General features: G+C 44.8%; 1 protein-coding gene across 1 annotated transcript in view; it reads right to left on the bottom strand.

Annotated features, from left to right (window-relative positions):
* The window catches only part of DCTN2 (dynactin subunit 2), a 32,469-nt gene extending 11,639 nt beyond the window's left edge, over positions 1–20,830 (bottom strand). Inside the window, 4 exon segments of the mRNA XM_060271076.1 lie at positions 2,791–2,878; positions 17,804–17,879; positions 18,321–18,421; positions 20,725–20,830. Coding sequence (XP_060127059.1) covers positions 2,791–2,878; positions 17,804–17,879; positions 18,321–18,421; positions 20,725–20,760 — 301 coding nt within the window. The 5' untranslated portion in view covers positions 20,761–20,830.
* Between the last annotated feature and the right edge of the window lie 1,318 nt (positions 20,831–22,148).

The following is a 22,148-nucleotide window of genomic DNA, read 5'->3' as shown; positions in this document are numbered from 1 at the left end:
ATTTGGATTTTGTGTCACAAGCCACAAAATGTCTTTGCAAGGCCATGAGAAGAAGCTTACTGCAACACAAAGAAAACTGCTTTTTCAAGCCCCCCAGAGTGGCAAGATTTGGCAAAGACAAAAGGTTAGCAACTAGAAGTTTATCAGCACAAACACCAAAGCAGACGGAAGGCGCAGCTCCTTACCAGCTCCTTGTGTTTCCACCAGAGATGGAAAAAGGAAGGGGGGAGTTAAGAAGGAGAGGGGGAGAGAGATGGGGGAGAGGAGGGGAAGAAAAGACAAAAATTGTATTAGAAGGTTGTCACATGCACTACACACCACAAGTTCAAACATATTTGCAGCACAAGAAAACCCATCTCTGCCAAGCCTGATCCCCCACTCCAGTTTTATTGCTTCTAGTACCTTTGGTGGTACTTTTGGGAAGGTCGCAGCAAAGGGGGTTTCTTGAGAAGGGAAGTAATGAAGTTATGCATTCCCATATACCATGCAAGACTGCTATGTTGTTACTGAGTTAAGAAATACAGCAGCGAGATGTTAAGGTGAAGCCACTATGCTCAAAGCGCATGGGAAAATAAGATGGAGCAGTGAAAGTGGCATGTTAGTGCTGGCAGAGAGCATCCAAGCAAGTGCCGTATCCTCCTCCTTACCCTGCTGTGAGAGTCGAACAAGAGCCTTCCTAAATGCCTCTCCTTCCAAGAGGGTGGATGGCCTTCAATAATTAACAGGAAAATGTTGTTTTTGCTGCAGTTTTAGATGGCGCCCCAACAGATCAAGCACTTTGAAAGAGGGGCATCTGAAGGCAATTATGGAAAGCAGAAGCTGGGAGGAAAAGATCCAAGAGAAGAACTGTCTCCTTTCATCCCTCTAGTTTGGGGAAATGAGGTGCCAGTTTTTAAGCAGCCAAGTATCTAAGGCTCAGGGGCGCCTGGCTGTAATTCAGGGGCGTCTGGCTGTAATTCTCACTCTTACCTGCTTGCTTGAGGTTGAAAAGAACTGGTGAAGAAGTGATACTGCTAATTCACACTGAACTTTAAACAGGTCTAGAGCTGCAAGATGCACCCATGTTGCCTGAAATTGTGTCTCTGCTTCTTAGGGTTCATTCACATTTCCATTTGCCCTCCTGCTTCCCCCCAGGGAAACCCATGGTTTAGCACTGAATTAGAACAAACAGAAGCCAGGTTTTCTGCAGATTGCTCATTTGTTCTGAGCTAAAGAGCAGACTTTCCAGGGGGAAACAGCAGCGCAAAGGCAAAACCACTCAAATCTGTGCCAAGAAAGTGTGGGACAAGTGGAAAACTGCTCAGACCCATGCTTTCTAGGCATGGGACAAGCAGAAGTGTGGGATAATAGGATATCCTAGGATGTAAAAAGGTAAAGGGACCCTCAACCATTATGTCCAGTCGTGACCGACTCTGGGGTTGCGGCGCTCATCTCGCACTATTGGCCAAGGGAGCCGGCGTACAGCTTCCGGGTCATGTGGCCAGCATGACTAAGCCGCTTCTGGCGAACCATAGCAGCGCACTGAAACGCTGTTTACCTTCCAGCCGGAGTGGTACCTGTTTATCTACTTGCACTTTCGAACTGCTAGGTTGGCAGGAGCAGGCACCCCGTCGTGGGGATTCGAACCACCGACCTTCTGATCGGCAGGCCCTAGGCTCTGTAGTTTAACCCACAGTGCCACTCACGTCCCTATCCTATCCTAGGATGTAGTTTTTCACAAATACAAATACACTACATTCTGAGAGCGCTGCAAAACAAGCCTCTGGTTAACCTAAGTGAGGCTTCTTGAAACAAATTTTTTTAAAAAATTCTTCCAGTAGCATCTTAGAGACCAACTAAGTTTGTCATTGGTATGAGCTTTCGTGTGCATGCACACTTCTTCAGATATACTTCTTGGTTTGCCTTGCTGGCAAAGTGCTCAACATACTCCAATTCTGGTTCAAATCCCAGCTGATCACTGAAGGCTGGGCTATTGAGAACATTTCAAAAGTATCCTTGTGCCTCAGTGCCAGACAGGCAGTGAAGAGAAACAAGCAAGTCCTTCAAACTAGTCCCCCCCTACTTTAGCAAGCTAGCCACAGAAGCCAGCATCATTTTCCTACTCTCTACAAGCAGTGACACAGCTATGTAATTTTAGACTTTGCACTTAATGGTACTGGATGGCGGCAGGTGGGGGGAGAACTATTTAAGGGGTAATTTGTATTCCTTCAGAAGTGGTGACCTGGCCCTGCTGTATCTGCAACCCATTACTTCTGCCCCAAAGCCTGATGGCACCCATTGCCATCCAAGGATTCAATTTGCATTTTTTTAATGTTAGTCTCACTAGGTACCTGACTGACAGGGTGGGGTGGAAATGACTAGCAGGTGGCAGAAGAAGCCAGCTTGTTTTTTAGGAACCAGAGAGTCCTCATGTTGCATTCTCTCCAGAAAGCAAATATGAAAAACTTCAAAGAGCACTGCTTGTTCCAGAATACCCAAGGGACTGGAAAAGATCCTCCTCGGGAGCATGCAGATAGAATGTGGAGAGAGCAATCAAAGCATGTTTTACAGCAATGTGAGCCTCTTGCATATGTATGCATGGCTGCAGTGTATCAGCTAAGTGTTATTGTGCTCTTCCCCATTAGATGGTTGCCCCAACTGCTGGTCGCCTTCCCCCCCCCCTCTTGTTGAGGTAACAAAGTGGCCCACAGAAAGTTGCCACTTCTGCCTCTAGCACTTGCTGCTGGCAGGCACAAAAGTGCCCCCACATTAGACAAGCTAAGTTGGAAGGGGCCCGGTGCAACCTCTCACCTGTATGTTCCTTGGAAGGGGCCCGGTGCAACCTCTCACCTGTATGTTCCTTGGAAGGGGCCCGGTGCAACCTCTCACCTGTATGTTCCTTGGAGGAGGAGCCAGCAGAAAAGAGTGCTATTTGGTATGCCAAAGGTGAATGGGGTGAGGATTCTCCTTCTCTACTTTCTTCCATACGTCTATTTAAGTCCTACGGAAATCAGTGGGACGCCCACACTCTTAAGCGCAGGGGTCTCACAAATTTTAATGGGCATCTAACTTTGATCACACTCACACCATTCATGGTTTCCCTCCCACACAGAATCCTGGAACAGTTCCCAGCACCCTTTAACTATGGTTCCCAGGATTCTTTGGTGGGAAGCTATGTGCATTAACTGTATGCTGTGGATATGATCCTCTCTCTGTCCAGGGATAATGAACCAGGTGCTTCACTGGGTTCCAAGAGTCTTTTTCCTTAGTAGAAAACCTATTGGCATCATTAACCCAAACACATAACAAGATTACAGCATCCTTGTGCTACCCAGGGGGCACCTACACAGGTATTATGGCCTACATTGCCCCAGCTCTGTCCTTCCAATACAGGGCAGCCATCAACAAAGCATTCAGTGCCACTACAGCAGGCATGTCAAACCTGCGGCCCTCCAGATGTTTTGGCCTACAACTCCCATGATCCCTAGCTAGCAGGACCAGTGGTTGGGGAAGATGGGAATTGTAGTCCAAAACATCTGGAGGGCCGCAGGTTTGACATGCCTGCACTACAGAGTCTGCACAAGGCTTCGCCACTTACGGCAAGCAGAGAGGCAGCTAAACAGAGGCCACGTGACCAAGCAAGGAGTTATCTCTGGCAGAGGGAACAAAGAAGAGGCTGGTATCTGCTTCCTGGGCTGTGAGGTAGGCTTGAAAGGAGCCATTTTTCTCAGCCTGACATTCACAGACATGACACCTGCCAAGTTTAAGCATGGATTTCAATTACAGCAGTTTTAAGCCCATGCTAAACTTTCCATATTGAAATCAATATGGGTTTGGGGGGGGCGGGGGCGGAAGGAATGCTTAACTTTGGCAGAATCATGCCTAGTTTTCTTTTTAAGTCCTAAAAAAAGCAACAATGGGGTGATTAAGACATCTGACAGTCTCAGTTTTTTGCTTCTGCTGAAATCACCCCCAAAGCTGGAGTGGGGGGGGGGCGGACCCAGGAGAAAATAGGAATAAAATGTTAAGTGTTCTAAGAAAGGATGGGCTGCGTCTTTCATCTTCAGAACTTCCCTTCTACATTCCACTCCCTTGTGCCCTTTCACCTCCAGGCCCACAAATTAATCTCCCACAATGCATTTCACATGCGGTGATCTTATAGAAAAGGAGGACTAAGAAAAAGGATATCAAAATTTCAAGGCACCAGTATTAAAGATTTAGGAATCAGCCCTGCATAGGGCTGGAATGTATAGCACATACCATTGTAATTGTCAGATATACGTATATTTAAGTTATAAAAATGCATAATCAAAATAAAATTTAAAAAGTAATTGTTAGATACCCTTGTAAATCAGGTGTTTAGGGTTTTTCCAGCCCTGACTTGACAGAGTGACACAAGAGCACTATAAAGGCAGCTTACAGATCAAGCTGGTTGGGAAAGACTGCCAGAAAAATCAATGTTTCAATCAGGTTTGGGTCTTCCTCCCCTCCAGATTTGATCTTGCATACTCAGGGCAGGCTGTTACACTTTCAACAGGCTTAAGAGTCCAAAGCTGCTCAGTCCTCAGACTGAAAACACAGTTATTTTTCTACTTCACTTCTCTTCTACTTCCTTGCTCATTATCCATTCTGATATTAGCCTAGGTCTGTGCAATGTATCTGTGCTACACAAATAAGGGGGGTTGGCAGGGGTGTGTGTGCAGGGGTGAGGGGTGAAGCTAACACAGCTGAAATGAGCGAGTCCATCACACAGATCCTACTCATGAAACTCCCAGGGTGACCTTGGGCTAGTCACTGCCTCTCAGCCTAACCTACCTCATAGGGTTGTACCAAGGATAATAAGGAAAGGGGTGGGGGTGGGAAATCATGTATGCCACTTTCAGACCTTAGGGGAAGGTGGGATAAAAATGTAATAATATATAAATAGCTAACATCTTTAAAACTTAAAATGTTAGAAACAGATTGAAGAAGTCTTAAAGAACTATAACTTATGATCTGGTGCAGATGTAACAAGTGTAATGATGGTTCCCTGCCAAGCATGCATAGTTTGCAATTGGTGAACCAGCCTCATGAAAGCCTGAACTGTCCCCAACCTCCTCTCAAGCACAATTTCCCCCCTCTCTTCCCTTGTCATCTTGAACCACGGTTTAACTGCTAAACTTCAGTGTTCTATCAGCACCACTGTTAACCACGGCTTGCAAACCCAAAACAAACCTTGGTTTCAATCTCCAGGTAAGATGGGAACGCTAGTTAGCATGACATCATTGGAGATGCAATTGTAAATCGTGATTAAATCTGACAACAAGTATGGAAGAATCCACACTGGAGAAGGGAGGAGGGTGAATTCCTATGGCTGGCTCCTGCAAACCACAATTTTGATGAAGCCAGTATTATATCTGCATTGGATCCATTTGGTCTTCTTCTCTTATTGCCATGTAATCTGCATATTATATGGTGGCAAACACATGTAATTTTAAAGCCAGGGTTTACCACACTGTCTATGGCACATGCGTTCCTATCACAGGTAGGATGGAGAGCTGAGAAATGAAGTGAAGGGGAGCCATTGCACTGTAAGAATTGGAAGAGAAGGCTGGACAGGTCTAAACTCTGGGCAATGCCTACTCTTCAGAAGTTAAAACCATGATCCAAAACATTTGATAAGCCATGTTTTGAAAACAGAGCAGTTTCTCATTTTCGAAAGCACCCTAGAGTTGTACTTATAGGGGTGTTAATCTGCATCTACGCAAACTTACTTATGGATGTACCTGAAATGCTTTTCTCTGAAATACTTGTGGCAATGTTTATGAATACCAAAAAGCCATTGATATAAAATTGATTTCCGTGCACAGATACAGATTTCAACCAGACTGCAACACTATACTCACTTAACCTGCGAATAAGTCCCATTGAACACAACAGGGATTACTTCTCAGTAGTCTCATATAGCATTCCACTGTAAAAATTACTGTCCTGAGGCTTAGGTGTTTCCTATGTGACATGCCTCAGACCCACCCAGGGTCATGACTCTAATTTTGCTGCATATCTAAACTGATCTGCCAAGAACAAGTTTTTAAGGGAAGGGACATTTGCGAGATCCAGTGGGTTTAAATTGCAACAGACCAGGCATTCAAGCCAAACCATCCCTTCCAAGTTGGAAACCCTGATCCTAAATATCAGATGTGGAAGTGGAAGGAACTTGGCTGTTGCTTGTATGGCAAGGAGTGGGAAGAGCTCAGTGTCATGCATCTGACATACTTCAGAACTAAGAACCAACACTCCAATGCAGATTCTCAGCCATGCCTCCATCCTGCCCCTGCCAATCAACCTGCCTGGTTCTCCTATAATTTGTGCCACTTCAACACTGGTGAATATCGTGATATATCACCAGCAAACATTGCAATATATCAATATATCATGATATCTGAAATAAAGAACTACACAGAGGCGAAAATGACAATGTCCTGCAACTGCTATACTTAAGGGTCTAAAACCAATAAATGATTATATTACCAATCACCTCATGGTCACTTTCAGCAGCAGGCAAGCCAAAATGCATCCCAACAGGACTTTGGATTGTCCTGAATACCACCATTTGGTATCCAAGCCCAAAACCAAAAGTCCTGTTGGGATGCATTTTGGCTTGCTTGTTGATGAAACTGAGTGTGTGAGGATTGATAATACAGTATTGTCATTTATCCGTTTTAGACACCTAAGTAGTAGCAGTTGCCAGGACATTGTCCAGTTTACCTCTCTATAGCTCCATCCTTATTTCAGACATTGTGGTAGATTGCAATGTTTAGCTGGTGAGTTATCGCAATTTTGAAAACCAGATACAGTGGTACCTCGGGTTACAAACACTTCAGGTTACAAACTCCACTAACGCAGAAATAGTGCCTCAGGTTAAGAACTTTGCTTCAGGATGAGAACAGAAATCGTGCTCCGGCAGCCCGGCAGCAGCAGGAGGCCCCATTAGCTAAAGTGGTGCTTCAGGTTAAGAACAGTTTCAGGTTAAGAACGGACCTCCGAAACGAATTAAGTTCTTAACCAGAGGTACCACTGTATTGCCTAGCCCTTCTACACATTGTGACTTGTGATATATTGCCCGCTCAAATATTATGAAACACTTCAAACTGGTTTTGGACAATATATTGATATATCACCCAGCCCTACCCCATAATCTACCAAAGTGACCATTTTACCTTTCAGAGTGCAAAAATAAGTATATTAATGCAACTTCTATTGTACTTTCCCTTTTCTCCTGAAGGCTGAAGTAAAATGAGGCTCCCTACTCTTCTCTCTCTCTCTCTCTGCTTTTCTTTTTCTTGAAAAAACCTTTCACCCTGAATTTATTGCTTTCCTTTGTTCTGTGCAAAAGCCCCAGTGAAAAGATAACAGCACCATGAATCACACACAAATATTATGTATATATCAAAACAACCCTTGATTAATAATCATTGTTTCTCCACTGCCATATTATAAACAGGGATTTTGAAGTAATTAAAGAATAGAAAAGTGTGCAGTTACCCACATGCAAAACACAAAAATTCTAGAAGCATGCAGAGAAATAAAATAAGAAGAAGCATTTTTAATGGTCTTACTTGTGCAAACTAGTGTCCAGGCAAGGTGGTGTGAGGGGTGAAGGGGAAGAGCATTAGGAAAACTCAGATAAGTTCAAGTGTGCAACAGTTCAATACAAACACAGTTAAAACAGTTATTAGGCAAATTCCCATAATCATAAGGCATCCTCTATGGCAGCTGCAAAGGAAAAAGCCTGTGGAACTAATAGCAGAGGTTAACAGAGCTGGATCAAAGGCCCCAGAAACCTTAGTGATTACATAACCTTCAAAAACAACATTAAAAACAAACAAATGTCTTGGAGGTGCTTGTGGTACTCTCACTATAGCAACGTATACTCCCAACTTTTGTGTCACAGTACAATATGGGCAGAGGTGTATGTGGAAACTGGGAGTTGCTAAATCTAAGTGCAGCATCGTTATTCTCCACCTGTCACCTGAAGTGGTACAGCCCATTTTACCACCTCATTCCCAGCATCTTCAGGGCAGGCCTAATTTTGAATGGGAAACCCACCTACCCACCCTGTCAGTTTCATGGAGCTCTACTCGAGCCCATGGGTTCCCCGTAGACCAGGAACCACACACTCATAAACCAGGGCTGCATGTATTCTGCAATCCTACACCATTAAATATTTAAATTGTGTGCAGAATTCTACTTCCTGAGAATTTCCGTTTTTGTTTTGAGGACTGTTTCTTTGTCCTTATAACTGCGAAAAAATAGGCTGAAGGTATGTGGGTGATGCTTTAAGGACAAGAGGCACACTGGATAGGATATGTTGATTTGCATTATTTAGACAGCTTACAGAATTCAGCTTGTCTTGGGCAAAAGTAGAATACATATAGCCATGCCCATTCAGGAGCAGCCAACACAATGTCCTGCAGACGTTGCTGGACTGCAACTCCCAGCAGTCCATGGCAAGAGATGATGAGAGCTGTGTCCCAAAACATCTCACCTGCCTGCCTACTCCTGCCATAACCTATTCTTTTCAAAATAGGCCTCAAATAGCTTATACCAGGGGTGTCAAACTCAAATTCATCGGGGGCCGCATCAGCAGTTTGGTCACCCTCAAAGGGCCGGTTGTATCTGTAGGACTATGTGTCCACTCTTTATTATCATAAATTATTGTCACTGCATTCAATTATTACTGTTTTTTTGTAATAATGTAAGTAATAACTAGCGCTGAAAGCAGAAACATAGTCAGGAAGGAAGGAGAGGGAAAGAAAGAATAAGAACGAGAGAGAGGAAGGAAGAAAGGGAAGGGGGTGTCACCGCCTTGATTCAGCGCCAGAAAAGAGCGCGAAGGGACCCAGGGGCAAAAAGCATTTCCCGTGCAGCGTGAGGCAGCGGGTGTCCGTTTTAGCAGACGTGCGTAAAGCCTCAGAGTTGCACGTTCGTGAGGCTGAGCCGCTGCTGAGCTCACGTTCATGAGGCTGAGCCGCGGCAGGAGGAGGAGGAGGTGAGGCAAGAGGAGGAGAAGGCGGCTTGTCGGGTCGTTGCCCGGCAGCACCGTATGGAGAGTGCCGAGCCTCTGGGACGCAGCAGTGCTCTGTAGCACTTTGAATCCTCCTCCTCCTCCACGCGGCGCTGCTGGGTGCTTTGTCTGTGCTTCAGCAGCAGCAGCAGCAGCCGTTTCCAGGCACCGAGCCGTGGCAGGAGGAGGAGGATTCAAAATGCTACAGAGCACTGCTGCGTCGCAGAGGCTCGGGACTCTCCGTGCGGCGCTGCTGGGCGCTGACCCGGCAAGCTGCCTCTTCCTTCTCCTGCTGTGGCTCGGGGCGCTCTACGCAGCGCTGCTCCCGCCGCCTTTCTACCACCCCAGGCCCCAGCTGTTTGTCGGCGCTTTGTCAGCACGGCGCTTCAGCAGCAAGGTCCCGCTGCTGGGTCCCGCTGGCTGGGGCGCTCGGCGGGCCACATGACGAGGTCTGGCGGGCCGGATTTGGCCCCCGGGCCTTGAGTTTGACACCCATGGCTTATACCCTCACAGTACATCCACATCTGAAATCTGACATATGACCAATCACACACACAAATGGACATTCATGCTGTGAGGTTTTAAAATTTCCTCAGAAGTGGACATATGACTCTTGCTTCTTGCCACTTGGCTGCCGTTTTCCTCATGAAATGAATTTTTTACACAAATTTGTAAAGACCATCAAACTTAGAATTTGAACTTTAAAGCCCAGTGACTGACACTGAATGATAAATACCTATGTGGTTCTCTTCTCTCATATTTCATATTAATCTCTTGTCCGTGTCCTTCTCTCCCCCTTACTTCATTCCTTCATTCCTAGGAATCTCTTCTATGTTTATACTGTAAAATGCCATGTCCACTGATGACATTAATAGTAAAGCTTTCCAATACAAAACATATTAATTCCGAGAAAACAAAGTGTTATGCGTTCATGCCGACAACTCTTCTTCCCTCAACCTCCCGTTCCTTCCCGCACCCCAGAACCCTCAGAGGAAAGAAGCTGATGCTCTACCAGCCTGTCCTTCCCTGTCAGGTTATCAAGCAGTGATGCCTGCAAAGAAGGAAGACTGCACACCTCCCCCAAGCACTGGCCTACTTTCTAGGAGTGAATCATTTATAGGACGAAACCTTTATGCCAGCTCCTATCAGAGGAGCTCCTGTGCTCCCAACTTTTCATCAGGACATCTTTAATGGCAGCTTTTAAAATCCGAAGCAGCTAGCAAATAGAGCAGTGCTTCTCTCTTTTGCTTTCTGAATGGCAGCCTTCTACCTTTTTTTTTATAATAATTTTTATTAATTTTCAAACAAAACTAAACAAACTACACAACTACACAAACATACAATACAACACTGTCCCTTCGTCTTCCCTCCACCCACTGGTCCACCTCTGCCACCAGTGAAACCCGTGCGCTTTGAGAATCAAAGGGGGTCCATTGTGAGCTGGGTTTGACCTCCCCCCTCCCTCCTCCCCCCTCTTCCCCCCCCTGCCACTGAAGGGACAGGAATGGAGGAGCTCTGAGGATTGGTTTCCCCCAGCTTTTTCATAAACATACTTAAACAAACATACACATAACAATAGTAGGGGAGAATTTTGACTCCCCAATTCTTATTATCTTAACCTTAAAATTGTGACTTCCTCGATAGTCTTCCTCCTGGTTTTCCCTGAACAAAATCTAAAAGCTTATGGCGGGTTTTCTATTTCAGTTTAAAATCCTTTTCTTATACTATTAACTCAATCCTCCTCCTTTTCCATGCTGCCCTCCCACAGGTCCCCTCCTGCCACAAGAGGAACCTGTAGGGCACAGCATTTCCAAGGTTCCATTATATCCCCTCCTCACCCCTCCAAGCACTCCCTGCCACTGAGTAACTCAGAGTAAGGAGAGGAGAGTAGGCCGCTTTCTGCCTAAAAACCTAACTTAACTTACAAAAATTTACATTAACTTAAATACTTTCTTAAGCCGTTCTTATGTCTCCCTCCAGAAAACCCAGCTTATTTTCTTTCATTTTTACACTCCATCTCCTCTCCCTAAGTCTTTTCCCCCAATTGGATCAGCATTTCCGTTAACAGGCCAAAATTTCGAAAACCGTCTTTCAAAAACTAAAAGTAACACTTTTAACTAAAATTTTCATCCCACACCCATTCTTTCCCATGTCCGTCTCCAGGCCCTTGTCCCCCTCTGCCCCTGTCTTTCCCATTCCTCACTGACATCACCCCACATTCCAACCCCTCCAGGATCTTCAAGTCCATTAAACCTCAAGTTCCTTTGCTTCTCATTTTCTTGCTCTGCTTGTTTTTCTTCCTTTTGAAGTCCATACTTTGCTTCATCCCAAGCATATTTTTTATAGTCCAAGTCCTCTTCATCAAATTGTTTCTCCTGGCAACCAGTCTCAATCTCCACAATCTCCAAATTCAAATTTTCCTCTAAGTCCTGGACTTGGACTTCAACCTCATCTGCTGGTAAATTGGGATGTTGCCGTTCCTTGTAAATGTCCTCCCATGTTTGTAGATAGTTTAGCACAGCCTCCTGGAAGGCTCGAGAGTACTTTGTTTTCATACTTTTCCTAACCGCAGACAAACAGGAGGTGGAGAACAAAGGGTGCTGGAAAATTCCTTCCTTAGACGATCGACTCCATTTTGGCTGCTCTTTTCCTTTGTCTTTTGATTCAATCACAAATCCATTCTTAGTTCCAATGTTAAATAGTTCTAACACATTTTCAGTCAATTTTTACTGATCACAACAGTGCAATAAATCCACCCGGTCTTTTGACAGTTTGACAGCTTTTGACAGCTGTCAAAACACTCTCCCCCTTTTTAATGCTGTACCTCAAGGGGTGCCGGACTCGGGAGTTGAGAGGGTTCGAAAAAGTCTTTCTTTCTTTCGGGTCCACAATTCCAAATGCTTTTCGTCGTTCGGCTTAAGATTTTTTAAAGCGCCTCCCAGTTTTCCATTAGGAAGAGACCGACTTCCGTTACTTTAAAGTCTCTCCTATTTTTCCAATTGTTAAATTTAGAGTCCGTAATCAAAATTCCACTTACTTTATGGAAACCTTTAACTTTGTTCGGAAGAATCCGCCGCTTGCCGGGTCAGGACTCGGAGCTTCACTTCTCGGAGGTAAGATTAAGCCCAAAATGGCTCCCGCGGTTCCACCCCGCCGGCTCTCGATCGCTCTACTGAGCTCTCGGGCAGCGGGGGATCCGCAAAACGGAGCAGCCGCTGGGCGCGTGAGTCACCGGGACTGTCTACCCGGTGCTTTTACGGGGAGTCCGCTCGCTCTGCGGACTTCCCCCCCCCTCCGCGAAGCCAGGGACTTCGGCGCGCGAAGTCCCTGCGTCCTTCTCTCCGCCGCGACAGACCGGAAGTCTTCTACCTTTCCCAGCTCAGAGATCTGTTATTTTTGAGCATTTAGGAACTATTCAAGCGGGGAGGAGAATGACAGCTCCTGTCATTTATTTTCATGGAAGGTAATTACAGGATTAAAAACTGTGATGCCACCAATTGCAATCCAATCGGCAAGCAACCCAATCTGCAAGCGCTGGTTCAGTCACCATGAAGCAAGCAAAGCTTTGAGCCTGCCCTGTACGTAGCCAATGTGGTGTTTTCCAGGTAAGTAGTGGGCTCAGAAAATGTATGGCCCTCCAGATGTTTTTGAAGTTCAACTCCTATCCGTCCCAGCCAGCATGACCAATAGTCAGGGGTGATGGGAGTCCAATCACATCTGTGTCATTAATGTCCAGGTAACTCAATGGATTGAATACTGTTATGTTAGCTGGTGTGACCCTCCAGATATTGTTGGACTCCAACTCCCATCAGCTTCAGCCAGAATGGCCAACAGTCAGGGATGATGGGAGATGGAGTCCAACAACTCTTGAAGGTCCACCAGTTCCTCACCGCTTCCCCTCTTGTAGATTCAAAAGGGACCTCAAGGACCATCTAGTCCAATCACCTGCAATGCAGGAATCTCAACACATGGTCCCCATCCAATATGAAACCACATTGGAACCTGCTTAGCTTTGCAAATGTGCTAGCAGTTTTATTCCTGCCCCAATGGGTCACCCTCCCATCTCACAAAGGGGAATTGGAACAGTGACAGGGCAGCAGAGCTAATTTTTCCTGCTTTTATGTGTTTACTTCACACACATAAATAATGCTTTCCCACACACATCTTTGTACCCCTCAATTACCTATACCTTTTACCTGCCACCATTCCCTTCCCTGGCGAAACAACTTTCATAAACCAGCCCAATATGGGGTTTAAAAATCAAGCGTGGTTTTAGTTAGTGCAAAGCACATGATGCTAGATAAAAAAGGTGCAAGTTTCCTTAAATAACTATGTTAATTATTCACGCTAAATATGGTATCTTAATTTGATATGGTGCAAGATTACCAGGTTTCTGAATCCTATGCAGAAAACCAGATGTTCCAACCATAAGGGCAGGCTCAAAATGCTATATATATGGATTAGGTAGCCACTAGTATCAAATGTTCAGGCACCCAGGTGCTGGAGATTTATGTCAAGACTATGTAAGGGAACTGGTACCTCAACTGGTCCCCTCACCTAGCATTGCCAAAGTAATGTATTATTCAAACCCTCTTCCCTCACCCTCCTCTCCCCTCCCCAGAGCCAGTTACTATGAGATTAAATGTACCTCATGCAATTCCTCTCAGGAGTATTGCATGCTTAGAAGGAAACACAGCTTCTGTGCAGCCCACAGCAAAGCATTTAAGGGCAAACAATACCAGGTTGCATGGCTGGTTTTCACAGGGAGATAGGACAAAATGCTAAAACACAAACCATGACTGCTGGAGTTCAGCATCTATTTACTAGTACTGTATCCCTCCTTGACAGAGAGGGTGGGTACTACAGAAAGCCACAAACCAAACATTTTGTAGGATATGCAGGAGGCAAATCACATCCAAGACTCAAATATGAGCCACCATCACATCTGAAACATGGTGTCTACACATCAGCATTCATGGAGAAGCATTTCCACAAACTGCAAGGGTGGGCATGATATAGGCTCTTAAAAGTATGACTGATATAGAAGAAATATTTTTTCTCCCACCTTTTCACAATACTAGAATTTGGGGACACCCACTGAAACTGGATTGCAGTAGGACCAAGAAAAACAAGAGGAATTACTTGGTGTGTGTGTGTGTGTGTGTGTGTGTGTGAAGTTATAATTCCCTGCTGCTGAACAGCTCCCACACAGTGTGGAATTTAACTGATGGAATTCATAACCACAAGAAATGGTAACTGCCATGGCCTTAAGATGCCTTGTAAGAGAATGGTAAATTCTTCAAAGATAAGTCTATCAAGGGAGGTTGTTGTTGTTGTTGTTTAGTCGTTTAGTCGTGTCCGACTCTTCGTGACTCCATGGACTAGAGCACGCCAGGCACTCCTGTCTTCCACTGCCTCCCGCAGTTTGGTCAAACTCATGTTGGTAGCTTCGAGAACACTGTCCAACCATCTCGTCCTCTGCCGTCCCCTTCTCCTTGTGCCTTCCATCTTTCCCAACATTGGGGTCTTTTCCAGGGAGTCTTCTCTTCTCATGAGGTGGCCAAAGTATTGGAGCTTCACGATCTGTCCTTGCAATGAGCACTCAGGGCTGATTTCCTTCAGGATGGATAGGTTTGATCTTCTTGCAGTCCATGGGACTCTCAAGAGTCTCCTCCAGCACCATAATAGCCACTAGTATCAAATGTTCAGGCACCCAGGTTCAGGCACCAAGGGAGGTTAGGCATAATAATTAAATAGACTCTCCATTATCAGAAAATGCATATGCTACATAGGCCGACAATTCCATGCCCCATTTTTAAGCGTCCTAGAAGCAAATGGCCGGCCATGGCTGCAAACAGCATGATAGACTAGATCAGTGATGGGAAACTGGTGGTTTTCCCACCAGGTGATGGACTTCAGGGGTGGGAGCTATCCATCAGCACCAGCCAACATGGCCAATAGCCAGTGATGGTGGGAGCTGTAGACCAGCACTATCTGAAGAACATTAGGTTTTTCACTTGATGAATGTAAAACAATGACCCAAGTTCATCTGGTCTAATGTTGCCTACTGCAACCTTCCCTTTCTGGTGCCCTCTAGATGCTTTCGAGTACAAGAACAGCCTTATTCCAGTCAAAGGCCTGGAAATGATGCCTTATGAGGAACGGCTTAGGGAGCTGGGTATGTTTAGCCTGGAGAAGAGAAGGTTAAGGGGTGATATGATAGCCATGTTCAAATATATAAAAGCATGTCATATAGAGGAGGGAGAAAGATTGTTTTCTGCTGCTCCAGAGAAGCGGACACGGAGCAATGGATTCAAACTTCAAGAAAGAAGATTCCACTGTCGAACAGCTCTTACTGTCAGGAAGTTCTTCCTAAACATTAGGAAGAACTTCCTGACAGTAAGAGCTGTTCGACAGTGGAATTTGCTACCAAGGAGTGTGGTGGAGTCTCCTTCTTTGGAGGTCTTTAAGCGGAGGCTTGACAGCCATATGTCAAGAATGCTTTGATGGTGTTTCCTGCTTGGCAGGGGGTTGGACTGGATGGCCCTTGTGGTCTCTTCCAGCTCTATGATTCTATGATTTTTTTTATTAAAAAAACTCACCCCCAAACTTTGGCCCTCCAGATGTTTTGGACTACAATTCCCATCTTCCCCGACCACTGGTCCTGTTAGCTAGGGATCATGGGAGTTGTAGGCCAAAACATCTGGAGGGCCACAGTTTGGGGATGCCTGGATTAGCCTAAAAGAGAGAAGCTGGTCCAAAGTCACCCAGTGAGCTTCCTGGCTGAGTCAAGTCCCTTACCTCTAGTCCAACACTCTAACTCACTACACTTCATTGTTACAAGTAATTGTAATTTTTATGCGCCATTTTTCTCAAGTTTATTTTTGTTATGCTCTTTTAAGATTGGTAATCCAACACAAGATTTTGAATCTTTATTCTGTCCTATTGCAAATAACGGATTAGAAGACAAGACCTGGAACATACCAGCATGGAGATGCCACTGACCCTTGCCAAGTTCAGACCAAATAATGATGATCAGTCAGCCCAGCTAGTTAGTTGTGACAAATACAGTCTGTTGTGACAAATCATTCAATGCCAATTTAGGAGAGGGAAGCATTTTCTTTACTATGGAAAGCTGTTGAAGAAGGAAACAGCAAGTGAAAGCAGCAAGTGAAAGGTTAAGCACCTGCACACCACCTACTCCTTCTCCGCAGCAAACACACACACATACACACACACACACCACTTTGTACTTTGTACCCTGGTGAAAAACCCAGAACTGTGAATCTGATGCTACAGCGCTACCCCAAAACAGCTGGAAGGACATACCAGTTTTCAAAGGGCGCTGTTCACAAATTGCCTTCTTAGCTACGGTATGAAATCCAGAAGCTTCCCCCTCCCCCTGCACAAAACACCCCTTTTGTAAAATGAAAGCTGAGATTAATTTTCCTCAGGCTTTCTCAGAACAACCAAATTTCATGCTGCTTCATATTATCTGTAGCCAAACAAACCACTCTGTACAGCTACAGCAGCAACTATCCAATTGTGTTTAAAACTGGGGTCAAACAGCCTGACCCATAAAACACAATTTTTGCCCATCCTTATGCCCACAGTTGCCCACAACTGTAGCTAAACTATGGTGGATTCAGATCTTGGTAGAAATTCTTACTAAAGACCACAATATAACATAGGTGCTCTTCACTGCTCATCTGGACTGAGCAAAGAGTGATCCAGGAGAGGAAACAAAGAGAAGCACCCACCTATTTATCCAGCCAATACAGGACCTGGCCATCTCACATTCTCAGAAAATTACCGCAAATACTGTAAATGAAATTAAAGCCTACACAAATGGGGGTGGATATAATGTATAGGCTTGGCAGCAACAGTCTGATGCTACCACTGGTTAACTGTAAGAAATGCTGGAAACACTTTTTTCATTATAGGTTTTAGATTTCCTCAGAGATTGATTGGTGTTAAAATAGAATTGTTACCAATGGTAGAAGCACCAAGAGATATACGAATCACAAGAAAACTAATGTTCACTCACAGCACAACTCTATACATGTCTACTCAGAAATATATCCAATTGAGCTCAATGGGATTTACTCTAGATCAGGCATCCCCAAACTTCAGCCCTCCAGATGTTTTGGACTACAATCCCCATCATCCCTAACCACTGGTCCTGTTAGCTAGGAATCATGGGAGTTGTAGGCTGCAGTTTGGGGGTGCCTGCTCCAGATCCTCTTTTAAAGTCATCCAAGTTGATGACTATCACTGTTTCTTTGGAATGACATACTTGTACCTATTTTCTCAGCCCTGGTTCCTAAACATCTGGTGTTTGCTCCTGAAATCCGAAATATTTTCCAGCCATGAACATGCAAACAGATCTCCCCCCCCCCCAAAAAAATATACATGTGAAAACAGCCTAGCTTGTTCCACTTGCAAAACCAAACCTCACTCCTGGCAACATTGTTGGGTACAAAAGTCTAGAAGTAGACTGTCAGGATTTAAGGTTAGTTTGCCGTTTCTAATTTCAGATACCAAACTGATGTTGGTGTATGAATAAAGGCGGCACAATTCATCTATTACTCTCTTTCAAGCAATTAATGTATTCTTCTGTATCTCCTGAAATCCATTTTCCTGGACTAGGGCTGTCACCATAGCATACAGTTGTTAATACCCTATATTCATTTCAGCAAGGGTCCCATAAAAGAGTTGCTATTTAAAATCAATGAATGCCTCCAGCATAGGATTTTTGACCAAAACCTTCAAGATTACTTCAGGAGGGCTTTGCACTCTGAAGATAAAGGCATCCAATTTCATGTCTTTTGTCAAAGGCAAACACAGCTCTTTCCTGGCAAGCAGAAATAAGAACAAGTTCAAAAGCTTTCAAATATTCAACTTTTCTACTAATACTTTAAACATCTAATCTCAATTTAAAGGAATGTTATTAAGGAGCAGCACGAGTCCTCCTTAGAAATCCATAGTTTAGACATATTTTGTAAAATCCGATTACAGGGGAATTATTGTGACTGGGGTGGACAGACGTTCACAAAATTCATTATTTTTTGGGAGCTGCTGAATGCTTTCCACCTTTTTTAACCTTAAGAATGATTTAGATACCCAGATCCTTTTAAAAAAGATTTAAGCTACCAAATTCTACCACATACCCACCCCATACACCCTTTCACCCAGTCAAAACCACAGCAGCATTAAGTAGTCACTTTGGTCAAAAGAAACATTTGGAGATGGTTCGAGGGCTTGGCACACCCACAGAACACAACCAGAACACTACTGAAGACATGAATAAGTGTCACATGATCTTACCGCATCAAACTCTGCTTGATCATCTTCTGGGAGATCACTTGTTTCATAAACATCAGGTTCGTTCCTGGCCTGGAAAACACAAAGATAATCCAGTAAGGTCAGAGACAAAGATACAGAAGGTCAGAACAGACCCAAAAGTGTTCTACAGCAATGATATGCCCTCAAAGCAGGAATGAATAAATTCTCATAATCCAGATAATTGGAGAACAGAAGTAAACAAGATGCTATCAGGTTAGGATTAGTTAGAATGGGTTGAGTAAACACATCAAGCTGTGACTAACTTTACAACAGCATTACAAATAAATCCACAAAAGTCGCAAACATTGGTACTAGCCTACTGGCCCTTAACTTAAAAGAACATCTATGGCCTAAAACCATAGATTTCAAAACTTCTATCTTAAGGGAATCCTTTCACTGGGGACACATCTTTTGAGGATTGCTGGAGAACATGCTAGGATGAACACTCCGCTCATTTGAGAAGCTGGTCAAGCCTGTCTGAACTTTGAGAAGGTCCTAAAGCACATTAAACACTTTGTTGCTTTGTTCCTTGGTAGGGAAGAATGATAGTGTTGGTAAAGTTCTCGTTATAGGATACTTTACTGTACTACTGCTGAACTTACCACTAAGGAACCTGATTAAAGGTAAAGGTAAAGGGACCCCTGACCATTAGGTCCAGTCGTGACCGACTCTGGGGTTGCGCGCTCATCTCGCCTTATTGGCCGAGGGAGCCGGCGTATAGCTTCCAGGTCATGTGGCCAGCATGACAAAGCCATTTCTGGCAAACCAGAGCAGCACATGGAAACGCCGTTTACCTTCCCGCTGTAGCGGTTCCTATTTATCTACTTGCATTTTGACGTGCTTTCGAACTGCTAGGTTGGCAGGAGCTGGGACCAAGCAACGGGAGCTCACCGCATCACAGGGATTCGAACCGCCGACCTTCTGATCAGCAAGCCCTAGGCTCAGTGGTTTAACCACAGCGCCACCTGGGTCCCACAGCGCCACCTGGGTCAAGGAACCTGATTAGCTCACATTAAACCCCAAGGGTGAGCACATATAAACCTAACCTCTGATGGGTGTCACCGGAATATAACTTTACTGTACAAAGGTAAGCATCATACCAACTGCTCTGACAACTTTTTCCTCTGGGCATGCAGTCCCTGAAATGTTCCCCACAAAAAATGGGGCTCTCAGGTTAAAAAAGGTTCCCCGCAGATATAAATTGGTAGAAAATGGATGGGGCATGTATAGATAGGATATGTTGCTCTTTACATGGGACCTCAATCCTCAACAGCTGAGCTTGCTCTACCACACAAACTCCATAGAATGTTTGGGGAAAGAAACAATTGCTTGGAAATCCCCAGAAGTCAAAACACAAAACTATCATGAATAATGTTCTAAATTCCCAGGGTACAGCATCCCTAACTGAATAAAAACACAACTGTCCAGGCATCAGAAGGAAGCAGTTCAGCAATTAATCACAGGTCCACCATCTACTAACCCTTTATTGAATGTGGCCGATGCTCCTATGTGGATCACACTGCAAGGCAAAATGATGCCCAAACGCTAACAGTCAGGTTACAAGCTTACAGAGATTGGGGCAGGGATGAATGTACCCAAGTTTCCCTCAAAGGATGGTGTGGAGACCACCAACCTTGGAAAGCTACTTGGCTGTGGATAAAATCCACAAGGAAATTCACATCCCAATGGAAGTGGGGAAAGCCAATAGGGGGTGCTTTTGGAGGGGTGATGCCTAACTTGGGCGAGGCATTCCATGGCTCCACCTGCTTTGCCTGTTCATATCCCTGTCTGAAATCCTGGATAGCCACTGCCAGTCAGTGTAGGCACTACTGTACTAGATGGACCAACCACCTGACTCAGCACTGTATTTGTTTGTTTTTATTTTGTAAACTGCCCTGTGATCCTCGGGTGAAGGGTGTGTGTGTGTGTGTGTGTGTGTGTGTGTGTTTTTAAGGCAGCTTCCTATGAGATTTGTCACAACCTCTCGCGGCTGAGCAGAAAGGCACTCTGCACATCCTCTGGAACACTACTGTGAACCACCCTGGGATGATCTTCGAATGAAGATACAAATATACATATAAATATTATTATTATTTATTACATCGCGTGTTTTTTGATGTTGTCAGGGTCACTGAATCAAGCCCTAGCCCCATTTAAGCTTCCATTCAGGATCCAGGATCCTCCCGCCCCGGCAGTTTCTTCCCTCATTCCCTGCAGTGTAGACCCCACCCCGTCTCCAACAACCCCACGAAACAAAGCGAGGCGAGGCGGCCCCACCCCACCCGTCCTCTTCTCCGCCCCTCGGAACCTTTCTCGCCCCCCACCCCACCCCGCTCCCTTCCTCGCACACTCACAATGCCGGGCAGGTCCGCATACTTGGGGTCGGCCATAGCCAGGTAGAGGGATGGGCAGAATCCGCCTAGGCCGGGCGATGGTGGGGGTGGGGAAGGAAGAAAACCCAAATATCGCGAGAACAGGCCAAAAAAAAAACTAAAGGAAGAATGAGGTAGTCGTTCGACCGCGCAGTGCCTTCTGGGAGTTGTAGTCGCCAAAGGAGTTGCGGAGTAGACGTTTTTAACTTGAGTGTTGCTAGGGGACGGAAAATGTACGCTGCTGTTATTATTCTCGACGTATGCTGACAACTGATCACGCAAAACTAGCGTTTTATTTTTTAAAAAAAATCAAATTGATGTTTTCCTTTCGACCACCGCAGGTATTTAGGGAGCCTCACAAGAAAGCGACCCCTCTGCAGCGACGCGGGGGAGCGTGACCCGTTTGGCTGCCCTCAAGGCGCCCCCCGACTCTGCCCTACAATGGCGTGCGAGGGGCCGTGAGACCCAAAGGTCTGCCACTGCTTCCAGTACTGTATACTAGACCATTACACTTTTCCCGCTCCCCATTCCTCCTTTCAAAAGAAAACATTCCCTGTGATCATTGAGCACGCTCATATCCTCCAACATTTCTCCAATGAAAATAGGGACGTCCGAAGGAAAAGCAAGACATTCTGAGATCAAATCAGAAACCTGTAAATCTGGAGCTGTCCCTAGAAAATAGGGTCTGCACATCCAGCTGTTTTGGGGCCGTTGTTCCCCGATTTCATACTTTTGCCAAACCTGAGGTTCCCTGAGCCTACTTCCGCACTTGTAGAATGATTTTGCTTTTTAGTACGTAAAGCAATGCTTTTTTCCTTTAAAAATGTTTAGGGGTACTCTCATTTTGACGCAAGAAAATCACCATTTTATAGTTCAAATTGGGAAAAATAAATACAGTGAATGGAAAAAGTACAAAGATTCACAAAATGTTTAGGGATATGGGTACCTCTATATCCCCCCCCCCCGAAAAAAGCACTGCATAAAAGATTCTTAGTCCTCCGCATGTGGACTTAGGCAGGCAGTCATTTACAGGGATGAATGACTTGGGACACCCCGAGCCTTTTAATCAATTATTATTTATATCAATTATTTATCAACTCAGGAATATACCCTTTTTGTGCCTTTTACTGATACCAGCAGACACAATTGCCAACAGTAATATCAGAATGATGAGATTTAGTTAATTCTGTAAATAAGCAGCATTTATGTCAATAGGAATTAAGCATGCCTAAATTTCTCCAGATTTATGGCTGTGATACCCACTGAGGTCATAATATAGCCTGGACCACTAATAAAATTTAATATAGAATTAAGATCCAATCCACATGCATCTGTTTAAAAGTAGGAGTTTCACTTACTTCAGTGGATCTTATCTTCACATAAGATTGCTTAAAACCCTGTGGCAA

The sequence above is a fragment of the Zootoca vivipara genome, chromosome 2 (genome assembly GCF_963506605.1).
Source record: "Zootoca vivipara chromosome 2, rZooViv1.1, whole genome shotgun sequence".
In the NCBI taxonomy this organism is placed as follows: Eukaryota; Metazoa; Chordata; class Lepidosauria; order Squamata; family Lacertidae; genus Zootoca; species Zootoca vivipara.
Note: the sequence above shows the minus strand (reverse complement) of the source record. Positions and strands in the feature narration are given on the sequence as shown.